The 25158-nt window shown below is 46.1% G+C and overlaps 1 protein-coding gene across 4 annotated transcripts in view; it reads left to right on the plus strand.

Annotated features, from left to right (window-relative positions):
• The window catches only part of DNAAF9 (dynein axonemal assembly factor 9), an 83059-nt gene that overhangs the window by 52930 nt on the left and 4971 nt on the right, over window positions 1-25158 (plus strand). For 3 of the 4 annotated variants that reach the window (XM_083185662.1, XM_083185589.1, XM_083185830.1), the window contains 15 exons: window positions 1707-1853; window positions 3303-3394; window positions 10102-10203; window positions 11365-11503; window positions 12586-12674; window positions 15126-15284; window positions 16992-17117; window positions 17421-17458; window positions 17563-17698; window positions 20004-20090; window positions 20215-20321; window positions 20819-20893; window positions 21933-22138; window positions 23667-23732; window positions 23813-23906. In XM_083185662.1, coding sequence (XP_083041788.1) covers window positions 1707-1853; window positions 3303-3394; window positions 10102-10203; window positions 11365-11503; window positions 12586-12674; window positions 15126-15284; window positions 16992-17117; window positions 17421-17458; window positions 17563-17698; window positions 20004-20090; window positions 20215-20321; window positions 20819-20893; window positions 21933-22138; window positions 23667-23732; window positions 23813-23906 — 1663 coding nt within the window. The remainder of the gene's footprint in view (window positions 1-1706; window positions 1854-3302; window positions 3395-10101; window positions 10204-11364; window positions 11504-12585; window positions 12675-15125; window positions 15285-16991; window positions 17118-17420; window positions 17459-17562; window positions 17699-20003; window positions 20091-20214; window positions 20322-20818; window positions 20894-21932; window positions 22139-23666; window positions 23733-23812; window positions 23907-25158) is intronic. The other variant, XM_083185749.1, reaches the window with a different exon arrangement.

The following is a 25158-nucleotide window of genomic DNA, read 5'->3' on the forward strand; positions in this document are numbered from 1 at the left end:
AGCCCAAATAGCGCTGAAAATTGCGTATTGATCGTAAACTCAATTTGCCCATGGGTTGACTGACAGGAAGCAGGCGATTGGGGGTGGAAACCTGTCATTTTCTGGGAGTGTCAGAAAACACGCAGGCATGCCAAAGCGTTAAGGGAGGGTCTGTGACGTCAGCCCGTCTCTGTCGCAGAGTTGTGGAATGTCCAGAAGTACTCACATTTGCGGAGAGTGGAAAAACCATTTGATGGGAATCGCGGATGGATCTGCGGTTGGATAGGGATCTGCGGGTGGATAGGGTTCTGCGATATTTTCCCAATTCATATGCAGATCGGCGATCATGTCTGAATCATGCCCTTTAGTGTTTTAGGCCCCTGTCACTCATATCCGCATGCTGTGTTAGCTGTGAAAGTGGCGGCGACCGACCGTCTGTCTGAATGCGTGCCCATATTATCTATCCGTCCAGTGAATGTGCTGTGTAACACTCATCCTTCTGCATTTCCTTCCCAATGATAGAAAATCAGAAGCTAGACAATAGAAGCAGGATACTTTATCTGCAGTCACTGATCTATCCCTTACCGAGCACTGACCTTCCTCCTATTGTGGCTGCCAGCAAAATAGCTGCGTGTTGGTGGTAATTATAGTTTGGACACATCGCCAGCTTTCCTGCTCAATTCCTGAAAGATAAAAATATATATGTGGCCCTTATGGGATTGGGAAACTAGATGAGAGGCTGTAGTCCAACGGTGCCATCGTGCTGCATTGCTTCAGCTCTTGGTAAAGGCCGCTGAGCAGCTGTGAACCATGACAGAGTAGTTGACAAGGAGCTGGCTGTGTCTTGTATATCTTACTGTTGAGTGCTATGCATTATGTCCGATCTGGGCAATTGGCAGTCTCCATAGCAACGATGATTTGTGTCCTGCCATCCAAAGTATGTCGCCTGGTCGGCAACTACAGGTTACTTATCCCTCCCATTACTGTTGTACATAAAGCTGTGAGACATCTGCCGCTGAGCAGCGCACCTGTGTGGTTACAGGTTACTGATCTCTCCCATTACTGTTGTACATAAAGCTGTGAGACATCTGCCGCTGAGCAGTGCACCTGTGTGGTTACAGGTTACTAATCTCTCCCATTACTGTTGTACATAAAGCTGTGAGACATCTGCCGCTGAGCAGCGCCCCTGCGTGGTTACAGGTTACTAACCTCTCCCATTACTGTTGTACATAAAGCTGTGAGACATCTGCTGCTGAGCAGTGCACCTGTGTGGTTACAGGTTACTGATCTCTCCCATTACTGTTGTACATAAAGCTGTGAGACATGTGCTGCTGAGCAGCGCACCTGTGTGGTTACAGGTTCCTAATCTCTCCCATTACTGGTGTACATAAAGCTGTGAGACATCTGCCGCTGAGCAGTGCACCTGTGTGGTTACAGGTTACTAACCTCTCCCATTACTGTTGTACATAAAGCTGTGAGACATCTGCTGCTGAGCAGTGCACCTGTGTGGTTACAGGTTACTAACCTCTCCCATTACTGTTGTACATAAAGCTGTGAGACATGTGCTGCTGAGCAGCGCACCTGTGTGGTTACAGGTTCCTAATCTCTCCCATTACTGGTGTACATAAAGCTGTGAGACATGTGCTGCTGAGCAGCGCACCTGTGTGGTTACAGGTTCCTAATCTCTCCCATTACTGGTGTACATAAAGCTGTGTTTCTCCCTGCAGGACTCTAGCAGTGCCGTGGCTCTCCTGATCATTGAGTATAAAGGCTCGCTGCTCGCCCACCTGCCCATACATTTCAGCGCTCCAGGAAGCTTCATCACATTTGCACTTTTACCCAAGTCCAAGAGCTATCGGGCTTTTTACTCACAGGTAAGGTTTAGGCCAGTACAAACTGGGACTTTACTGATAGGTTACTTGTTTGGTGATGGGCGTAAGCTTCTTATAGTGGTGTGTACATTTACAAGGTTAATGATGACATCTTCACCTGTGAGAATAATGATCGTCTCTAATCCAGCTCTAAACACCACCAAATACATTACATGACTCCTAGCCGGTGATTAAAATTGTTGGTACTTGTTTCCTAGCACGGCCACAAATCTTGGCCATCGGGGGTAATTTTAGTGGCCTGCGACGCGACCGACGCCCCCGATTTTTCCATTGAAATGCATTGAAAACAGTGAAAAATCGGGTCGGTCGCGTCGTGTGCACCTAAAAATGCTTAAATGGTCCAGACGCGATGCCCCCGATTTCCCCATAGGGAACAATGTTAAATGCCTCAATTTACCCGCGATGACCCCGATTTCCCATAGGAAACAATGTTAAATGGATCAATTTACCGAAATCAGCATAGGGAAGAATGGTAAATGGGCCAGAAACCCCCAAAAAACCCACAGAGCAGTGGAATGTCCCCCCAAAAGTAGTTGACGCCACCCCGCCATCAACGTGAACCCGAAGCGTGGCGAGCGCAGCGGTACGCGTCCTCCGATTTTTTCATGCCCTACTATCCACGTCGGCGTGGAGTTGAGAATAGAATAGTGTGGCGAGCGCAGCGAGCCACCGAAGCGTGGCGAGCGGACGCGGATACCTTCACAGGTAAACGCGACCCTTCGTGGGCTTCCCAGGTGTCCGCGTCGGCATGGACACCTGGGAAGCCCGCGAGGGGACGCGTATAACTGTGAAGGTATCCGCGTCCCCTCGCGGGGCTCACTGCGCTCGCCACGCTTCGGGCTCGCTGCGCTCGCCACACTATTCTATTCTCAACTCCACGCCGACGTGGATAGTAGGGCATGAAAAGGTCGGAGGACGCGTACCGCCGCCCCTCGCGGGCTCGCTGCGCTCGCCACGCTTCGGGTTCACGTTGAGCGCGGGGTGGCGTATAGTACTTTTGGGGGGACATTTTTATGTTCAGGGGTGTTTTTGGCCCATTTACCATTGTTCCCTATGATAATTTGGGTAAATTGATCCATTTCACATGGTTTCCTATGGGAAATCGGGGTCATCGCGGGTAAATTGAGCCATTTAACATTGTTCTCTATGGGGAAATCGCGGGCATCGCGTCTGGCCCATCGCACCCGATTTTTTAGCGGCCGCGATGGCCCCGATTTTACCCCCGATGACCGCGATTATGATCGTTGTGGCCGTGCTAGGAAACAAGTACCAAATTGTTCTCATGAATCAAAAAGCTAAAAATGGCAAAGCATAACATGTCAGTTAGTCCCCCTTTGGATTTACAATGTGAATCCATCACTTTATACAGAGCATGTTGTTATGCAATGTCTTCAAGCTAATCACTTTTGTACCTTTTCCACACTTGTGTAGGTTCTGAAGCAATGGCAGCAACAGACTGAGAGTTCAGGAATCACTCTCCAGCTGATTGAGGACCACCGACTCTCTGAGGAACAAAGGAAGATGTGAGTCACGTTTGCTATTGCTGTCTAGGAGTTATTGCACTCATTGATCTGTGAGCGCCCACCTGCAGGTCACACGATTCATTTAGCAATTGGGTTCTCACTAGGAAACCAAGGCTACAGTGTGGGCCATATATAATTGGACAATGACACGGCTTGGAGTTGAGAATATAAAGTGTGGCGAGCGCAGAGAGCCACCGAGCCCAAAGCATGGAGAGCGGACGCGTATAACTTAACAGGTATACGCGTCCCCTCCGGGGCTCGCTGCGATCGCCACGCTTCGGGCTCGCTGCGCTCGGCACACTTTATATTCTCAACTCCACGCCGACGTGGATAGTAGGGTATGAAAAGGTCGGAGGACGCGTACTGCCGCCCCTCGCGGGCACGCTACGCTCGCCACGCTTCGGGTTTGCATCTATCGTGGGGTGACGTTCACAATGGGGGGGGGGGGTGGCATATACAATGAGAAATGGGCCATGTTGGCCCATTTCCCATTGTTAGCTATGTAAAATGTGCTTAATCGCGTCCATCGCATCTTGTGCCATTATAATGGCACAAGACCGTCGTGATGAACGTGATTACAATGTTAAAAATATTTTAACATTGAACCCTATGGGAAAATCGGGTGCATCGTGTCGGTCGCGTCGCGTGCCATGTTAATGCACCCGACCGACGCGATGGCCCCGATTTTGCCTTTGCCGGCAAAATGGACCAGATTTCAAAGGAAATCGGGTCCATCGGGGGTAATCGTGTACCTTAAGTTAAGGTACACGATTACCCCCAATGGTGGCCGTGCTAGGAAACAAGTACCGTTTGGTCTGATTAACTTGTATAAAGTGCCAGCTCCCAGTGGCTACCAATCTATACCCATTGTAAGTTTCACTCCAGTGTCCCCTGTGGATTCTGAGAAAAGGGTTTACCTTTTAGTATCGTCTTCAGCCATTGAGATGCTGTTTGATCACGTTGAGATCAAGTGACCAGACATTGCCCTTTCTTTGTCTTAAAATACTCCTGGGTTGCTATTGCAGTGTTTCGGGTACATGTCCATCTGTAATGTGACGTGCTGCCCGTCCAATCAACTTTGCTGAGTAGATGTATATCCCGACCGCTTCAGAATTCATTCAGCTGCTTCAGTCTTCTATCACGTCATCAATAAACACTATTGGCACGGTATCATTGTATGGCCATGCCATCACACTACCTGCACTGTGTTTTACAGAAGATGTGACATGCTCCGGATCATGAATCATTCCAAGCGTTCGCCATACTTTCCTCTTCCCATCATTCTGGGACCTGTTGATCTTGGTTTCATCTGTCCCAGAACTGCGCTTTTTTTTTCTTTTCTTTAATAGAAGTTTGCACCTTACTGTATGATGATCACTTCGTATTTGCTTTCGTTAAGTCTTCTCTATATGAAAGTAAACCAGGGTTTGCCTGTGGGTTTGTCACATGATAACATTTGCCACTAGGTGGCGGCATTCTGTCAGCCTGTGCAGTTGATGCTTCAAACTCTGCTTGCATCAATGATGAGGGTATCCGGGTGGCTCACGGATCATTCTAGGTAGAGTCGATATGTCGACACCACAAGGCCGACATGCAATGGTCTACACATGAAAATGTCAAAACATTTTTTTTGCGGATTGATCTGGAGTTTTTCATGCGTTACCATCCATGTGAGTGCAGCGATAGGAGGCATCTGGACCGAAGCTTCACCCATCATGTGAGGGTACTTGCCACACCACAGGGACCCACATACTCAGGTGTTGACATTGAGACGAAAAAACCCTGCAAAACTCATGTCAACCTTTTCATGTGACCTTGTGGGCTCTGGCCCGCTCTCTCCCTGGCGGGGCCCACGGGCTCTGGCTCGCTATCTCCCTGGCGGGGCCCATGTGCTCTGGCCCGCTCTCTCCCTGGTGGGGCCCTCGGGCTCTGGCCCGCTCTCTCCCTGGTGGGGCCCACGGGCTCTGGCCCGCTCTCTCCCTGGTGGGGCCCACGGGCTCTGGCCCGCTCTCTCCCTGGCGGGGCCCACGGGCTCTGGCCCGCTCTCTCCCTCCCTATCCGGGCCTACGGGCTCTGGCTCTCTCTCCCTCCCTATCGGGGCCCGTGCGCTCTGGCTCTCTCTCCCTCCCTATCGGGGCCCGTGGGCTCTGGCTCTCTCACCTTCCCTGGCGGGGCCCGTGGGCTCTGTGTCGGTCTCTCCACAAATGCCACTCTCGGTGAAGTAGACCATGTGCAGTGGATGTAATACAGGGATGGGGAACCTTTTGGCCCTCCAGCTGTTGATGAACTACACATCCCAGCATTCATACAGTTTTGCTATTTGGCTATGCTAAATCTGTTGCAGGGAATGCTGGGATGTGTAGTTCAACAACATCTGGAGGGCTGAAGGTTCCCCATCCCTGACTTAATGTATAGGGGAGACCTTCTCTTTAGATGATGGGCCTGCTAGGCTAGTATATTCTCCTCTGTAATTCCCCACCATGTAACTGGATATACATCTACGCTCTCTTCCTCCTGCCATATAATAATAATGGCATCATACCTGCCATATAATAATAATGGCATCATACCTGCCATATAATAATAATAATGACTTCATACCTGCCATATAATAATAATAATGACATCATACCTGCCATATAATAATAATAATGACATCATACCTGCCATATAATAATAATGACATCATACCTGCCATATAATAATAATAATGACATCATACCTGCCATATAATAATAATGACATCATACCTGCCATATAATAATAATAATGACATCATACCTGCCATATAATAATAATGACATCATACCTGCCATATAATAATAATGACATCATACCTGCCATATAATAATAATAATAATAATAATAATAATGACATCATACCTGCCATATAACAATAATGACATCATACCTGCCATATAATAATAATAATAATAATGACATCATACCTGCCATATAATAATAATAATGACATCATACCTGCCATATAATAATAATGACATCATACCTGCCATATAATAATAATAATGACATCATACCTGCCATATAATAATAATGACATCATACCTGCCATATAATAATAATAATGACATCATACCTGCCATATAATAATAATAATAATAATAATAATAATGACATCATACCTGCCATATAACAATAATGACATCATACCTGCCATATAATAATAATAATAATAATGACATCATACCTGCCATATAATAATAATGACATCATACCTGCCATATAATAATAATTATGACGACATACCTGCCAAATAATAATAATGACATCATACTTCCATATAATAATAATGACATCATACCTGCCATATAATAATAATGACATCATACCTGCCATATAATAATTATGACATCATACCTGCCATATAATAATTATGACATCATACCTGCCATATAATAATTATGACATCATACCTGCCATATAATAATTATGACATCATACCTGCCATATAATAATTATGACATCATACCTGCCATATAATAATTATGACATCATACCTGCCATATAATAATTATGACATCATACCTGCCATATAATAATTATGACATCATACCTACCATATAATAATAATAATTATGACATCATACCTGCCATATAATAATAATAATTATGACATCATACCTGCCATATAATAATAATAATAATGACATCATACCTGCCATATAATAATAATGACATCATACCTGCCATATAATAATAATAATGACATCATACCTGCCATATAATAATAATGACATCATACCTGCCATATAATAATAATGACATCATACCTGCCATATAATAATAATAATAATAATAATAATAATGACATCATACCTGCCATATAACAATAATGACATCATACCTGCCATATAATAATAATAATAATGACATCATACCTGCCATATAATAATAATAATAATGACATCATACCTGCCATATAATAATAATGACATCATACCTGCCATATAATAATAATGACATCATACCTGCCATATAATAATAATGACATCATACCTGCCATATAATAATAATGACATCATACCTGCCATATAATAATAATAATAATAATAATAATAATAATAATAATAATAATGACATCATACCTGCCATATAACAATAATGACATCATACCTGCCATATAATAATAATAATAATGACATCATACCTGCCATATAATAATAATGACATCATACCTGCCATATAATAATAATTATGACGACATACCTGCCAAATAATAATAATGACATCATACTTCCATATAATAATAATGACATCATACCTGCCATATAATAATAATGACATCATACCTGCCATATAATAATTATGACATCATACCTGCCATATAATAATTATGACATCATACCTGCCATATAATAATTATGACATCATACCTGCCATATAATAATTATGACATCATACCTGCCATATAATAATTATGACATCATACCTGCCATATAATAATTATGACATCATACCTGCCATATAATAATTATGACATCATACCTGCCATATAATAATTATGACATCATACCTGCCATATAATAATTATGACATCATACCTACCATATAATAATAATAATTATGACATCATACCTGCCATATAATAATAATAATTATGACATCATACCTACCATATAATAATAATAATAATGACATCATACCTGCCATATAATAATAATAATAATAATAATAATAATAATAATAATAATAATGACATCATACCTGCCATATAATAATAATAATGACATCATACCTGCCATATAATAATAATAATGACATCATACCTGCCATATAATAATAATAATAATAATAATAATAATGACATCATACCTGCCATATAATAATAATGACACCATACCTGCCATATAATAATAATGACATCATACCTGCCATATAATAATAATAATAATAATGACATCATACCTGCCATATAATAATAATGACATCATACCTGCCATATAATAATAATGACATCATACCTGCCATATAATAACAATGACATCATACCTGCCATATAATAACAATGACACCATAACTGCCATATAATAATAATGACATCATACCTGCCATATAATAATAATGACACCATACCTGCCATATAATAATTATGACATCATACCTGCCATATAATAATTATGACATCATACCTGCCATATAATAATTATGACATCATACCTGCCATATAATAATTATGACATCATACCTGCCATATAATAATTATGACATCATACCTGCCATATAATAATTATGACATCATACCTGCCATATAATAATTATGACATCATACCTACCATATAATAATAATAATTATGACATCATACCTGCCATATAATAATAATAATTATGACATCATACCTACCATATAATAATAATAATAATGACATCATACCTGCCATATAATAATAATAATAATAATAATAATAATAATGACATCATACCTGCCATATAATAATAATAATGACATCATACCTGCCATATAATAATAATAATAATGACATCATACCTGCCATATAATAATAATAATAATAATAATAATAATAATAATGACATCATACCTGCCATATAATAATAATGACACCATACCTGCCATATAATAATAATGACATCATACCTGCCATATAATAATAATAATAATAATGACATCATACCTGCCATATAATAATAATGACATCATACCTGCCATATAATAATAATGACATCATACCTGCCATATAATAACAATGACATCATACCTGCCATATAATAACAATGACACCATAACTGCCATATAATAATAATGACATCATACCTGCCATATAATAATAATGACACCATACCTGCCATATAATAATAATGACATCATACCTGCCATATAATAATAATGACACCATACCTGCCATATAATAATAATTACATCATACCTGCCATATAATAATAATGACATCATACCTGCCATATAATAATAATGACATTATACCTGCCATATAATAATAATAATAATAATAACATCATACCTGCCATATAATAATAAGGACATCATACCTGCCATATAATAATTATGACATCATACCTGCCATATAATAATAATTATGACATCATACCTGCCATATAATAATTATGACATCATACCGGCCATATAATAATTATGACATCATACCTGCCATATAATAATTATGACATCATACCTGCCATATAATAATAATAATGACATTATACCTGCCATATAATAATAATAATGACACCATACCTGCCATATAATAATAATAATAATAATAATAACATCACACCTGCCATATAATAATAATAATAATAATAATAATAATAACATCACACCTGCCATATAATAATAATAATAATGACATCATACCTGCCATATAATAATAATGACATCATACCTGCCATATAATAATAATGACATCATACCTGCCATATAATAACAATGACATCATAACTGCCATATAATAATAATGACATCATACCTGCCATATAATAATGACATCATACCTGCCATGTAATAATAATGACATCATACCTGCCATATAACAATAATGACACCATACCTGCCATATAATAATAATGACATCATAACTGCCTATCAGATCATTTGGAATCATTCTGACCAATGTGATTCCTGCGTTCCAATGTTATTCCTGCTACCAGATCTATGTACAATGCTGCTCACGCTAATCACTTGTGTTAAGTAAGTTTTTCATTTCCTTTTCAAGCTACTTGAACATGCAGAATGTATACGAGGCCTTATCCTATCCGGCCACAGAAAGATGGAGTCATCGGAAACTGATAACGGCTAACCTTCCGGGCCTGGAGAGGTGAGCTACAGACCAGTTGCCCCCATATAGTAATACATCCCTTCCTAAATCTTATTGGGATCTATGGATTGTTATCATTGGATTTTCCTGGCGGATGATTGGCTTAGCTTACATTACTGTATACTTTGCCGTTTTTAGGCTGTTTTTCTAACTACCCTAATTGTTTTTAAATGATTGTTTTGTATTTATATGGTGTCAAAGGCTCCGCATGTCTGTACATAGGGGTAAAACCTAAAACAAAGGGCTTAATTCAGTCCAGCGATTATTGAACTACTATGCATACGTACTCCTGCATCGCGGGAAATAAAGATGGAAGACTGCATATAGATCGTAATCACAATACCCCTCGGCGTTTGACTGACAGGAAGACAGCGTTTTATTAAAAACAATATAACACCTATTAAATCAAACTTCCGATGGGTGATACAATACATCAACCCAGCACATATATTCAGCATGCGCCATATATTTATAGGTGGCAATTTAGCAACGGGGGATTTCTTCTGTCCGGGCAGCTGCTTTCTCCTCGCAGACAACTGCGACTTCTCAAATTAGCGATCCGTGCCGAATTGGGCCCAAAGTGCATAATACTGTAACTAAATAGTGAAGACAAGAATATAATATATATAGATAGATAAATATAGAGAGATATATAGATAGATAGATAGATAGATAGATAGATAGATAGGCATAGCCAGGGGAAATGTCACTGCTCGGGAGTTCTTCCTCCTGTAGTGTCTATGGGCGTCAAACAGAGGCAGAGGGAAGCGGAGTTGGGTAGTTGCAGAGGCTGATGAGAGGAGTCTGGTTGGACAATGCCAGGGCATTCAGGTAGCATTCCATAAGTAGGGTGTGGCAGGAGAGGGCAAGAACGGGGGGAGCAGGAGAGGGGGCGGTGAGAGGGGCACATTTATTAAGCCTGGTGAAGTGATAAAGTGACCAGTCATAGCGCAGTAGCCAATTGGTCCTAACTGTGACATTAAATGTTTGGTTTGAAAAATGACAGGAGCTGATTGGCTGGTGTGTTATCACCACCTTCTGTATCCCTTCACCAGGAGTATGTGGGAGGGATTGTGAGTGTAAATGTTGAGTATATATGCTATATACCGAATAACAATTCCATGTTGTATTGTTACTATGTCGCCTGCCTGCTGTGATCAGTAATTGCCTCTGTGTCCTAAGCTTCCTGCAGCACCTCTCGGTAAGCAGTGTGGGGAGCGAGCCGGTCCCAAGAACACATCTGCCGGCATTGCTCCAGCACTCAGAGACCATTGCTGGGAGCCACGCAGAGAATGACAAGGTAATTACCCGGAGTGGGAGACATCACTAAGTGCACAGTACGCCCCACATTTACCTGTGCTCGTGTTTCATATGAATGGTTGCTGGTCGCATGTCTTGAATGTGCAAACCACTGACATTTAATACAGTTTACTATTGACCCAGTATACATTCCATACCAGCCGGCTTTTCTTATAGTGGCACTCTAGTCTGTATACCAGCCAGCTTCTGTTACAGCCCCTTTCCAGTCTCAATAGTAGCTGGCTCCACCCACAGCGTCTCTCCAGTCTCTTCACTTGCCGGCTCCACCTTCAGCGGCTGTCCGGCTCATGGCCGCCGAGAAGGGGGGGGGTACTAATTACCTGGTCCGCCCCCCTCTGTCCCTCCTGGGAGGCAGCGACAGCACACACCTACAGCATGTGCCGTGCTGTGCTGTAGCAGACGGACAGCGTGAGAGCTCAATTACACTCCCCCCTCGACTTTAGAGTGTTTTTTCAACCCTCCTTAAGATTTTGGGGCGTGGCCTAATAGCGTGAGGTTGGCACGCCTCCCGCGATTAGGCCACACCCCCAAATTTTACTGGTGCTCGGAATACCTCTCAGTGGCCCTGCCTCTTATAATACAGCCCTGCAGCATTATCACACCGATGGGCAGCCAGACAATTGCTGTATTAGCAGGGGGAGGCTACTGCTGTTGGGATGTAGACTGGGATCTGATCTGGCCATGTCAGTCACTGTTAGTATACAGGGTACAGTATGCTAATTCATATTAATACAGTATGTGTTTATCAATGTCCTCGTCACAATGTGGGTTCTGCTATAGAATATGTTCTCCATTATTTTGGGGGTTTTGATTTTCAAGTCCAGTAGAATATTGTGCTGTACTTGGTGAGTTACTCTGTGCAGATTATAGTGCGGACCCCTGAACCTTTATAAACCAATAAACCTGGGTAATTGGCATCAGTCACATTGGTAATAGGTCTTCCCTGATGTAACTGCATTGTGCCCTTTCCTATCTCAGCATCTGATTACTTACTGGCTATCGTGGTGGGAAACATGTTTATATAGTTAATGTGTGGCATTTATGAGTACATTGTGTTTTTAGGTGGCTGTTAACATTATAACTGGGCTGCCAGGAAGTCACTGCAGTGACCTATGTGATTTTCTTGTGTCCTTCCAAAAAGAATACGGCAGGTAGGTTCATTCTGTAATTGTAATTTCTCAGGTGACAGTCACAGCCCTCAGTGTAACAATGCAGAGGCAGGATTGGGCTGTATTACCTGTATGATGTGTGTCTGTACCAGTCAGTCACAGCCCTCAGTGTAACCATGCAGCGTGGCAGGATTGGGCTGTATTACCTGTATGATGTGTGTCTGTACCAGTCAGTCACAGCCCCCAGTGTAACAATGCAGAGAGGCAGGATTGGGCTGTATTACCTGTATGATGTGTGTCTGTACCAGTCAGTCACAGCCCTCAGTGTAACCATGCAGCGTGGCAGGATTGGGCTGTATTACCTGTATGATGTGTGTCTGTACCAGTCAGTCACAGCCCTCAGTGTAACCATGCAGCGTGGCAGGATTGGGCTATATTACCTGTATGATGTGTGTCTGTACCAGTTAGTCACAGCCCCCAGTGTAACAATGCAGAGAGGCAGGATTGGGCTGTATTACCTGTATGATGTGTGTCTGTACCAGTCAGTCACAGCCCTCAGTGTAACCATGCAGCGTGGCAGGATTGCTGTGTAGAACAGGCTGTATTACCTGTATGATTTGTGTCTGTACCCGTCAGTCACAGCCCCCAGTGTAACCATGCAGCGTGGCAGGATTGGGCTATATTACCTGTATGATGTGTGTCTGTACCCGTCAGTCACAGCCCCCAGTGTAACAATGCAGAGAGGCAGGATTGGGCTGTATCACCTGTATGATGTGTGTCTGTACCAGTCAGTCACAGCCCTCAGTGTAACCATGCAGAGAGGCAGGATTGGGCTATATTACCTGTATGATGTGTGTCTGTACCCGTCAGTCACAGCCCTCAGTGTAACCATGCAGCGTGGCAGGATTGGGCTATATTACCTGTATGATGTGTGTCTGTACCAGTTAGTCACAGCCCTCAGTGTAACCATGCAGAGAGGCAGGATTGGGCTGTATTACCTGTATGATGTGTGTCTGTACCAGTCAGTTACAGCCCTCAGTGTAACCATGCAGCGTGGCAGGATTGCTGTGCAGAACAGGCTGTATCACCTGTATGATGTGTGTCTGTACCCATCAGTCACAGCCCCCAGTGTAACCATGCAGCGTGGCAGGATTGCTGTGCAGAACAGGCTGTATCACCTGTATGCTGTGTGTCTGTACCAGTCAGTCACAGCCCCCAGTGTAACAATGCAGAGAGGCAGGATTGGGCTGTATTACCTGTATGATGTGTGTCTGTACCAGTCAGTCACAGCCCTCAGTGTAACCATGCAGCGTGGCAGGATTGCTGTGTAGAACAGGCTGTATTACCTGTATGATTTGTGTCTGTACCCGTCAGTCACAGCCCTCAGTGTAACCATGCAGAGAGGCAGGATTGGGCTGTATTACCTGTATGATGTGTGTCTGTACCAGTCAGTTACAGCCCTCAGTGTAACCATGCAGCGTGGCAGGATTGGGCTGTATCACCTGTATGATGTGTGTCTGTACCCGTCAGTCACAGCCCCCAGTGTAACAATGCAGAGAGGCAGAATTGGGCTGTATTACCTGTATGATGTGTGTCTGTACCAGTCAGTCACAGCCCTCAGTGTAACCATGCAGCATGGCAGGATTGCTGTGTAGAACAGGCTGTATTACCTGTATGATTTGTGTCTGTACCCGTCAGTCACAGCCCCCAGTGTTACCATGCAGCATGGCAGGATTGCTGTGTAGAACAGGCTGTATTACCTGTATGATTTGTGTCTGTACCCGTCAGTCACAGCCCTCAGTGTAACCATGCAGAGAGGCAGGATTGGGCTGTATTACCTGTATGATGTGTGTCTGTACCAGTCAGTTACAGCCCTCAGTGTAACCATGCAGCGTGGCAGGATTGCTGTGCAGAACAGGCTGTATCACCTGTATGATGTGTGTCTGTACCCATCAGTCACAGCCCTCAGTGTAACCATGCAGCGTGGCAGGATTGCTGTGCAGAACAGGCTGTATTACCTGTATGATGTGTGTCTATACCCATCAGTCACAGCCCTCAGTGTAACCATGCAGAGGCAGGATTGCTGTGCAGAACAGGCTGTTTTACCTGTATGATGTGTGCCTGTACCCATCAGTCACAGCCCCCAGTGTAACAATGCAGAGGCAGGATTGCTGTGCAGAACAGGCTGTTTTACCTGTATGATGTGTGCCTGTACCCGTCAGTCACAGCCCCCAGTGTAACCATACAGAGTGGCAGGATTGCTGTGCAGAACAGGCTGTATTACCTGTATGATGTGTGCCTGTACCCGTCAGTCACAGCCCCCAGTGTAACCATGCAGCGTGGCAGGATTGCTGTGCAGAGCAGGCTGTATTACCTGTATGATGTGTGTCTGTACCCGTCGGTCACAGCCCCCAGTGTAACCATGCAGAGCTGGCTGTGTATAACCTGTTTACGAAAAGTATGCCTAGTTTATGAATGGCTCCTATTTGCCAGGTGGCTTGTGTACCGTCAGCCCAGTGATCATTCTGAGGAGTTCAACAAAGCACAGTTACAGAGATTCCTCTCCAGCATCCTGGATGCACAACGCAATCGCAGCGCCCGGCAGGCCGTCTATTCCCGGAAGAAGATGAGACTCCTCCTGGTTATAGAGGGGTGAGAATTGTTCTGTTATCTCAGACCCTCATGATTTGAAGTAGTCCAAACTAAAATCACATTAAACAAGTTTACAGTTCTAATACATTTGTTTTACAACAAGCCTAAATCTATCAATCTCCAATGGAATCTACAAAATAGTTGTAGATCACAGTCCATCACAACGCTTGTAATCATTCAGGAAGTGCAGGCAGGCGAAGCAGAGCTGTACTCAGTGGAAGTGCAGGCAGACAAGGCAGAGCTGCACTCTGAGGAAGTGCAGGCAGACAAGGCAGAGCTGCGCTCTGAGGAAGTGTGGGTAGGCGAGGCAGAGCTGCGCTCTGAGGAAGTGCGGGCAGGCGAGGCAGAGCTGCGCTCTGAGGAAGTGTGGGTAGGCGAGGCAGAGCTGCGCTCTGAGGAAGTGCAGGCAGACAAGGCAGAGCTGCGCTCTGAGGAAGTGTGGGTAGGCGAGGCAGAGCTGCGCTCTGAGGAAGTGTGGGTAGGCGAGGCAGAGCTGCGCTCTGAGGCAGTGTGGGGAGGCGAGGCAGAGCTGCACTCAAAGGATGTGCAGGCAGGCGAAGCAGAACTGCGTTCTGAGGAAGTGCGGGCAGGCGAGGCATAGCTGCACTCAGGATGTGCAGGCAGGCGAAGCAGAACTGCGCTCTGAGGAAGTGCGGGCAGGCGATGCATAGCTGCACTCTGAGGAAGTGCAGGCAAGGCAGAGCTGCGCTCTGAGGAAGTGCGGGCAGGCGAGGCAGAGCTGCGCTCTGAGGAAGTGCGGGCAGGCGAGGCAGAGCTGCGCTCTGAGGAAGTGCGGGCAGGCGAGGCAGAGCTGCGCTCTGAGGAAGTGCGGGCAGGCGAGGCAGAGCTGTGCTCTGAGGAAGTGCGGGCAGGCGAGGAAGAGCTGCGCTCTGCGGAAGTGCGGGCAGGCGAGGAAGAGCTGCGCTCTGCGGAAGTGCGGGCAGGCGAGGCAGAGCTGCGCTCTGCGGAAGTGCGGGCAGGCGAGGCAGAGCTGCGCTCTGCGGGCAGGCGAGGCAGAGCTGCGCTCTGCGGAAGTGCGGGCAGGCGAGGCAGAGCTGCGCTCTGAGGAAGTGCGGGCAGGCGAGGCAGAGCTGCGCTCTGAGGAAGGGCAGGCGAGGCAGAGCTGCGCTCTGAGGAAGTGCGGGCAGGCGAGGCAGAGCTGCGCTCTGAAGAAGTGTGGGTAGGCGAGGCAGAGCTGCGCTCTGAGGAAGTGCGGGCAGGCGAGGCAGAGCTGCGCTCTGAGGAAGTGCGGGCAGGCGAGGCAGTACTTCCTGGCTGCGCTCTGAGGATGGGCAGCCAGGCAGTAGCAGCAATGGAACTTGTCTACAGAATGAGAGTAAGGGCCAGGTGTTTATCATTTCCTAGCTTACATGGTGAATGTCTAGGGGGAGCCGGTAATATCTGTGCACAGGGATCCTGTGCACCCTACACCCTGTGTCTCCCCAGAGATGTAATGACCGGTGTGGGTGTATTGTCCCTGCCTTCACATATGAGCATTCTTAGCAGCCACTGGTGCACATTATATAGATGCTGCTGTTGGGAGACCCAGGCCTGCAGTGTAAGGACACTTTCCAGGGATACTATCAGGACAGTTGCTGGGTACTATCAGTAGATAATTGCTTTCTTGGAGCTGGGAGCTTTGGCTGCTGACAGCTCTTCATGTGATCAGTTGTCACCTTCTACATCTCCACTTGTCTCTTCTCCCAGATACGCGGATGTCATTGATGTCGTGCAGGCCATCCAAACTCACGCTGACCCTCTTGTCAAGTCCTCCTTCATTGTTGGCGCTGTGACAGCCTGCGTGGACCCCCTGAGCTGTACTATGGAGCACAGGTAAGTGGCAGGACCCTGGCTTCGGTACTTTATGTTCTACTGATCTCCCATTACCCAGTTTTCGCTATATAACTTGCATGTGGCGGTGGGCAGCTGAGTGGGTAGACACATCTGAGCAGTCGCAGCTTCCCGCTGCCACCCATACATACTGCAGGATCATGCTTTCAGAAATTGTACACATACTTTGGTATTCATGCGTGAGCCGATTGACCAGCCCTGCGTTTCCCTCTGACGTTATGTGGCGTCTGTATAGAGGATATGTGTGTTCTGATACAGACATTTATGTCTTCCTTTCTCATTTAGGTTTTATTTTCCTAAATTTCTGGAGCAGTGCTCACAAGGTATGTATCTTATACTCCATGCTGATATTTCCTGCCTTGTAGCACCTGGTTGTCACAGCTGATGGACACAATTACATGTATTGTTGCCGCTCTGTATATTGTAGGTATTGTCAGCAATGTGGTGTTCACCAGTCTGACCTCCGAGCAGCGACACCCGTCCCTGGGGCTCCTCCAGAAACTGCTCCGAACACTCAACCCCGGGGCTGCCTTTATTCTCGCTGAAAAGGGAGTGGTCACCAGGTAATGTGCCTGAAGCCGTGGGTATTCTAGGTAATGGATTGGTCACCAGGTAATGTGCCTGAAGCCGTGGGTGTTCTAGGTAATGGATTGGTCACCAGGTAATGTGCCTGAAGCCGTGTGTGTTCTAGGTAATGGAGTGGTCACCAGGTAATGTGCCTGAAACCGTGGGTATTCTAGGTAATGGATTGGTCACCAGGTAATGTGGCTGAAGCCGTGGGTGTTCTAGGTAATGGATTGGTCACCAGGTAATGTGCCTGAAGCCGTGTGTGTTCTAGGTAATGGATTGGTCACCAGGTAATGTGCCTGAAGCTGTGGGTGTTCAAGGTAATGGATTGGTCACCAGGTAATGTACCTGAAGCCGTGGGTGTTCTAGGTAATGGATTGGTCACCAGGTAATGTGCCTGAAGCCATGGGTATTCTAGGTAATGGATTGGTCACCAGGTAATGTGCCTGAAGCCGTGTGTGTTCTAGGTAATGGATCGGTCACCAGGTAATGTGCCTGAAGCCGTGGGTGTTCTAGGTAATGGAGTGGTCACCAGGTAATGTGCCTGAAGCCGTGTGTGTTCTAGGTTATGGATCGGTCACCAGGTAATGTGCCCGAAGCCGTGGGTGTTCTAGGTAATGGATTGGTCACCAGGTAATGTGGCTGAAGCCGTGGGTGTTCTAGGTAATGGAGTGGTCACCAGGTAATGTGCCTGAAGCCGTGTGTGTTCTAGGTAATGGATCGGTCACCAGGTAATGTGCCTGAAGCCGTGGGTGTTCTAGGTAATGGAGTGGTCACCAGGTAATGTGCCTGAAGCCGTGTGTGTTCTAGGTTATGGATCGGTCACCAGGTAATGTGCCCGAAGCCGTGGGTGTTCTAGGTAATGGATTGGTCACCAGGTAATGTGGCTGAAGCCGTGGGTGTTCTAGGTAATGGAGTGGTCACCAGGTAATGTGCCTGAAGCCGTGTGTGTTCTAGGTTATGGATCGGTCACCAGGTAATGTGCCTGAAGCCGTGGGTGTTCTAGGTTATGGATCGGTCACCAGGTAATGTGCCTGAAGCCGTGGGTGTTCTAGGTAACGGATTGGTCACTAGGTTGATGGATCATGGGCCTGTGTTTCTTCTAGAAAAGTGAATGGTCACTGTGTAATGTACCTTGGTGTTGTGTTTATTCTGGATAATGTCGACCGTGTTCTCTGGTCAACAATGTCACAGCTGACCATTCATAGATTGACACCTTTAAATGTTGGACATTCCCTAGGTCGACATTAACAGAAGGTGGACACTAGAAAAAGGTCAACATTGACATGGTCAACACTGAAAAGGTTGACGCAAGGTTTTCATGTTATTTTTTGTTTAGCCCGACTTGGTTCATACTTTACCATCCAAGTGGGCATAGTGAGAATATAATAATGTGCCAAGCGCAGCGTGCCATGCGTGGAGACGCGCTACACTTATACAGTGCCCATATTGACATAGACACCAAAAGCGTGAAAAACTCAGTGTAGACCTTTACAGTGTCCACTATTTCAATATCGTCCTTTTTCTTGTGTCGACCTTCTGTCAGTGTCAATCTGCGGTATGTGGACCATTAGTGGTTGACCTAGTTACTGTCAAACGGTATCCGGACTGGTCATAGACAGACTCATCATAGACAGTCACAAGGTCGACACACAATAGGTCAACATGTTATAAAGGTCGACATAGAAAATGTCGACATGGTCAAATGTCGACATGCGTTTTTTTACTCAATTTTCAGCCGACGTGCCGACAGGCAGTATTTCATGCCCTACCATCCACTAGTGCATAGTGGGAGAATAAAATAGTGTGCCGAGCACGAAGCATTGCTTATACCATAACCTGTCAAACGCCCCAATACCATAACCAATATATCCTTCTAGAGAAGTGAGTGGTCGCTGTGTAATATACCACGGAGCAGTGTTTATTCTGGATAATCCGTGCAGAGGTCACGAAAAGAAAAACAGACACACTGTACATATATACAGTATACATATATGTGACCACATATATGTATACTGTATATATGTACAGTGTAGTGTGTCTGTTTTAGTTGAATCAAGATTTAAAAACCTTTTTTAATGTTCCATAATAGGTGTAAATATTTGATTGAAAAAAGTTGTCCTAGATCCGAGAGTACCTCTCACACCCGAGTAGTAACACAGCCCCTGCTTACTTGGGTTCCGCACCGTGTCCCAAGTACAGTAGCGGCTGGTCAGCCATTGGCACTGGCTCAGACCCACGTGAACTGCCAGTGATGAGGAACGGACTAGTCATGCCTTTATGTGCCCTTCTCTCCGGCAGAAACGAGGACATTGAGCTGGTCCTTTCTGAAAGCAGCTTCTCCAGCCCACAGATGCTAAGAACACGCTATTTGATGTACCCTGGCTGGTAAGTGTGAGCCGCGGCTGTATACGGACACTGTCTGATACCTGACATTGCTTCTGTACCGGTGCTGTCGGGAAATCAGACTCTTATAGCACCATAGTGAAAGCTTGTCTTTTGTGCTTTCCAGGTATGATGGAAAATTCCTAGCCGGACCCGTGTCGCCGAAGATGGATCATGTCAGCGTTTGGTTCAGCCGACACCTGGAGAAGTCCCTGTTCATGAGCAGATGTAAAGGTGAGCAGGCCACGAGTCGTGTGTGTTATGTAAGAATTCCTTTACCTGAGATACTCTAATAGAGTGCAGCCTGGTAGCCCACTCACGTTTCACTTCCGTATGGTTCTCATCGGAAACCATGGTCAACAGTGGGAAGTTCAACAAAGTTCCCGGGGGAAACCCACTCACGTTCAGGGAGAATATATAAACTCCACACAGTTAGGGCCATGGTTGTGATCTGACCCATGACCTCAGTGCTGTGATGCAGCAACGCTAACCATTACGCCGTCCGTGTTGTCCCAGTACACGGTAGTCTCTATTGAATCCCCATAACAACTGCAAATCGCCAGATTTTATAATCCCAGCTCTATACAGTTGGCAACTTGTGGCTCCCTAGCCCTAGAGGTACTACAAACCCCAGCATGCCCTGCTGCTCAGGTAATAACGGGACAGGTGTGTGTAATAAGCTGTGCATGTGCTCTTTGTTCATAACACCGGTTTTATATTTTACTTTCCAGCCATGAAGTCCTCCGCTAAGTCTTTCCCCTTCTTGGGAAACATATACCATATAATGGGCAGAGTCAAGTTCTCCGGTAAGAATAAAAGGGTTCTACTTGGTTTGTGCTCTGCAGCAGGGCCATAATGAGGGTGTCTGCCCAGGGTGCAATGCTAAGGGTAAGTTTAGGATGCTGCTGACAATCCTCCCCCTGCTCCCTTTACTCTGCTGGCATGTGTAAGCTACTGGGGTCCTGCTACAGCACTGCCCTGTACACTGGGTTGCCCATGTTGATTATAGCATTATTGGACACCATTGGTGTGTCTTCCCCAGAATGTTATGAGGTAAATGTGTAACAAAAAACACATTCTTGTAGTAGAATTGTTGTACTTGCCGGTTTATTCAGTTGTGTACCCCCATGGCTGCCCCTTAGTCATATAATCCTATGCATACACTGTAGACAAAAGTGATTGGACACCTTCGAAAGCTAAATGGTGGACTTGAAGTAAGAATAGGGGGATCATCGTAACCCTGCGCAATCAATCAGCGTCCACCTCCAAGGTCTAATTGAGAGTGCCGGCGTCTGTTGCTGTGCGGACAGCCCGAAAATGTAAGCCTGGGGACAACACTGATAGTCACAGCATGTAGTAGAACTACAAAGTGCAGAAATCTCGTTGAGTCCAATCTCTCTTGTCTACATAGAATTTGATGGCACCTAAGAACCAAATCACCCGTACAGTCTGCCCTTTAGGATTAGTGTATTAGTATATTAGTATGGGGATAGGGTATTTGGGTTAGGGTGTCCAAGAGTTTTACCGGGATTGAATGTGGGGAACAAAGGACAGATGAGAATTGAGAAGGACACCTAGGGGGCGTGGCTAATTAGCAGGACTGCATATGACACCAGTCTGGACGTTTGTTCATGGTATGTCCACACTCGCCATCTATAGGACCGGTTGGAAGAGAACAGAAATTTGCTTCTCTACCAGCCACCTGCCAGTGAGTTCAATGTCAGCAGCCAACCAGCAGGTGTCACCAGTAGAGCATGACAATACGTGATCTAGCTATGAGATACTTTTAAAAGTTTTGTGAGACCCACCCCATGATGACAGCTACTGTATTCTCTTCTCCGCCAGGCTCTGAGCAGGTGGTAGAAGTCTGCCATAACACATTGAGTAACGCTTTGGCTCTAGTCCCATTGGAGGAGAGACCCACCCCTCCGCCTGACCCAAGGCATGACCTGCGAGAGAACACCATACACGAGCAATGTGTCCTAGTGTTCATTGGCTGCTCCCTCAAGGAGGCGGATATAAAGGACTGGCTCCGGCTGTGTGCCAAGCAGGTGAGATGGGAGAAGTGCGCATTGTGTGCACTGGGTGGTGGTTTCCTGTAATCCTGTCCTGAGGGCTTTGTGCGTGTGTGCGGTCCCTGCAGAACCAATATATGTTGTGCAGCTCAGGTCACTCTCGGTGAGGGCGTCCATCGCGCCCAATAGGTGCTTGTTTGAATAGGAAGCCAAAAATTGTATTTGAATTATTATATGTTGTCACATTTGTGCTTTAGGCAACCTGCAGTTATTCAGCAGGTGTGACACTACAAGTCCCAGCAGTGCCTGCTGCTCACAGGTTTCTTATGAGGTGTGCTAAATGTGCCAGGGAGGGGCTGCTAGGAAATGCTGGAAAAGCAGGACATAAGACACAGGGCAGGGGGAGGCTGAGCATGAGAGACACAGGGCAGGGGGAGGCTGAGCATGAGAGACACAGGGCAGGGGGAGGCTGAGCATGAGAGACACAGGGCAGGGAGAGGCTGAGCATGAGAGACACAGGGCAGGGGGAGGCTGAGCATGAGAGACACAGGGCAGGGGGAGGCTGAGCATGAGACACAGGGCAGGGGGAGGCTGAGCATGAGAGACACAGGGCAGGGGGAGGCTGAGCATGAGAGACACAGGGCAGGGGGAGGCTGAGCATGAGAGACACAGGGCAGGGGGAGGCTGGGCATGAGAGACACAGGGCAGGGGGAAGGCGGGGCATGGGAGACACAGGGCAGGGGGAAGGCGGGGCATGAGAGACACAGGGCAGGGGGAAGGCGGGGCATGAGAGACACAGGACAGGGGGAAGGCGGGCATGAGACACAGGGCAGGGGGGAAGGCGGAGCATGTGGCACAGGGCAGGGGGAGGCGGGCATGAGACACCAGGCAGGGGGAAGGTGGGGCATGAGAGATACAGGGCAGGGGGAAGGTGGGGCATGAGAGATACAGAGCAGGGGGAAGGTGGGGCATGAGAGATGCAGGGCAGGGGGAAGGTGGGGCATGAGACACAAAGCAGGTGGAAGGTGGGGCATGAGAGACCGGACAAGGCGAAGGTGGGAAATGCTACACAGGGCAGGGGGACGGTGGGACATGAGACAAAGGGCAGGGGGAAGGTGGGGCAGGGGAAAGGTGGGTCATGAGAGAGACTAGGAAGTCGGGCATAAGAGACAGGGCAGGGGGAATGTGGGGCATAAGAGACAGGGCAGGGGGAAGACAGGACATAAAAGGCGCAGGGCAGGGGGAGGGTGGGGCATGAGAGACAGGGCAGGGGGAAGGCGGGACATGAGAGGCGCAGGGCAGGGGGAAGGCGGGGCATTAGTAGCTGTAAGTTGCACGCATTCTGATGTATATGCATGGGATGTGTAGGCCAGCTGCTGTGCAGATACTCAGACTGCTGTGTACCTGTACGTACACATCTTCCAACGTCACTAATAAGACATCTGTCAGCTCTGGCTGTTATCTGGTTTACGGCGTATAACTACAAAGTCATCCCTGTACTTATAGATGTTCTCAGCTCTCTTACTGATGTACACCCTAACTGCACTGTGTTGTGTCTGCACAGAAACCACAGAAGAAAGCATTAAGAACAAGGAGATCATTATCCGGTCATGAAATCCGGAATATACACGTAAGTCCTGATAAATATGTGATAGACTATTATAAGAATGAGAGAACTATATGTAAGTATCTCCTGGGTTCCGTCTGCAGGCCAAGCGTCACCTGGACCCTCTTCCGGACGGCTATTTTTACAATGGAACTCAGTTTGTGAATTTCCTTGGAGAGAAAATGGATTACCATCCCTGTATCCTTTACACACGTGTTCCATATGGGTGTGCCAGATTCATGTAGTTGTATGTCGATGGGGCATTAACAACCCTTCATTGCAGGAGAATAATATTTGCCATAATGTGTTGTACCTGCCGCCCTGACCCTAGCGTCTTTGTTCTGCTCTCTGGCGCCATCTCTGTCTGAGTCCCAGCACTGCTGTCACCTACTAATCTGATTAATACATGACCTCTCAGACTAATGCATTTAGTGTCATTTTGCTTTGATTTTACCATATGTAAAAGCACTCCGTATGCGATAGACTATAGCGACCCTTCTCTGTAAATCACTCCAGATTTGCAGGCTAGCAACATAACAGAACGCATTTGTATTCATCACATTTAATAAGCAGGGCCCAAAGTCCTACAGCTGCACGAAAAACCCTAAATATTTAACGTGGTTTCATCCTCCCAAGTCTGCAACAAGCTCCTGTGAGCTGATCTTCAATGTCAGAGTGCACAAGAGACATTGATAGTGGTATCAGTGCTGACGGTGTCTGTGCTGTGCTTTAAGAAGGGGTGGCTGGGGGGGGGGGGGGGGTGGCTGTTACTGCAACGTCCTCACTGGTGTGAGACCGCCTCAGTCATGTCCCTGCTTGGACGCCTGTCATTCTAACGTGTTTGGGGGGTGGGCGGGGGTTCACTACAACATCATCACTGCAACATTGTCTCTACTGTCTCTGCTGGGGGCTGTCATTACAGCATAGTCTCTACTGGGGGCTGCCCCTGTCTGGGCTTCTCCCTGATACAACTACTGTATGCTGTGTTGTTATTTTGGGCAGCTGCCCCCGTCATCTCCGCTAGGGAACTGTCCCTTTCATGTCTTTGCCATTAAAGCTTATACATGTTAATGAACTAATTTGCAGTGCACTGAATCTTTGAAGGATGGAACCACATTGAATTAGAGTTTCCATATCGCACTGCAGCTGTTTGGCTCCAGGGTCCTGAATATTCAATTAAATTAGATTAATTCATTAATTGATTTTTTTTTTGGGAGAAAATATCTGTCGCTGCTCACAAAAGTAGACCTAAAAAAAACCTCAAACATGTTACACTTGTGTCTGGTCCCCTGGGGGCTTTGTGATGGCCGCGCCACATCTGGGCATCACAAAGGGGGCATGGGTATAGAGGGGCGTGCAGAGTAATGTCTCTTACACACATACACCAGCACACAACGAGTGGACACCAGAGAACGTAGCAGCAGTCCTGCAATTAGTCAGCTGATGCCAA

This window comes from Crinia signifera, chromosome 1 (assembly GCF_055691185.1).
Source record: "Crinia signifera chromosome 1, ASM5569118v1, whole genome shotgun sequence".
Taxonomy (NCBI): Eukaryota; Metazoa; Chordata; class Amphibia; order Anura; family Myobatrachidae; genus Crinia; species Crinia signifera.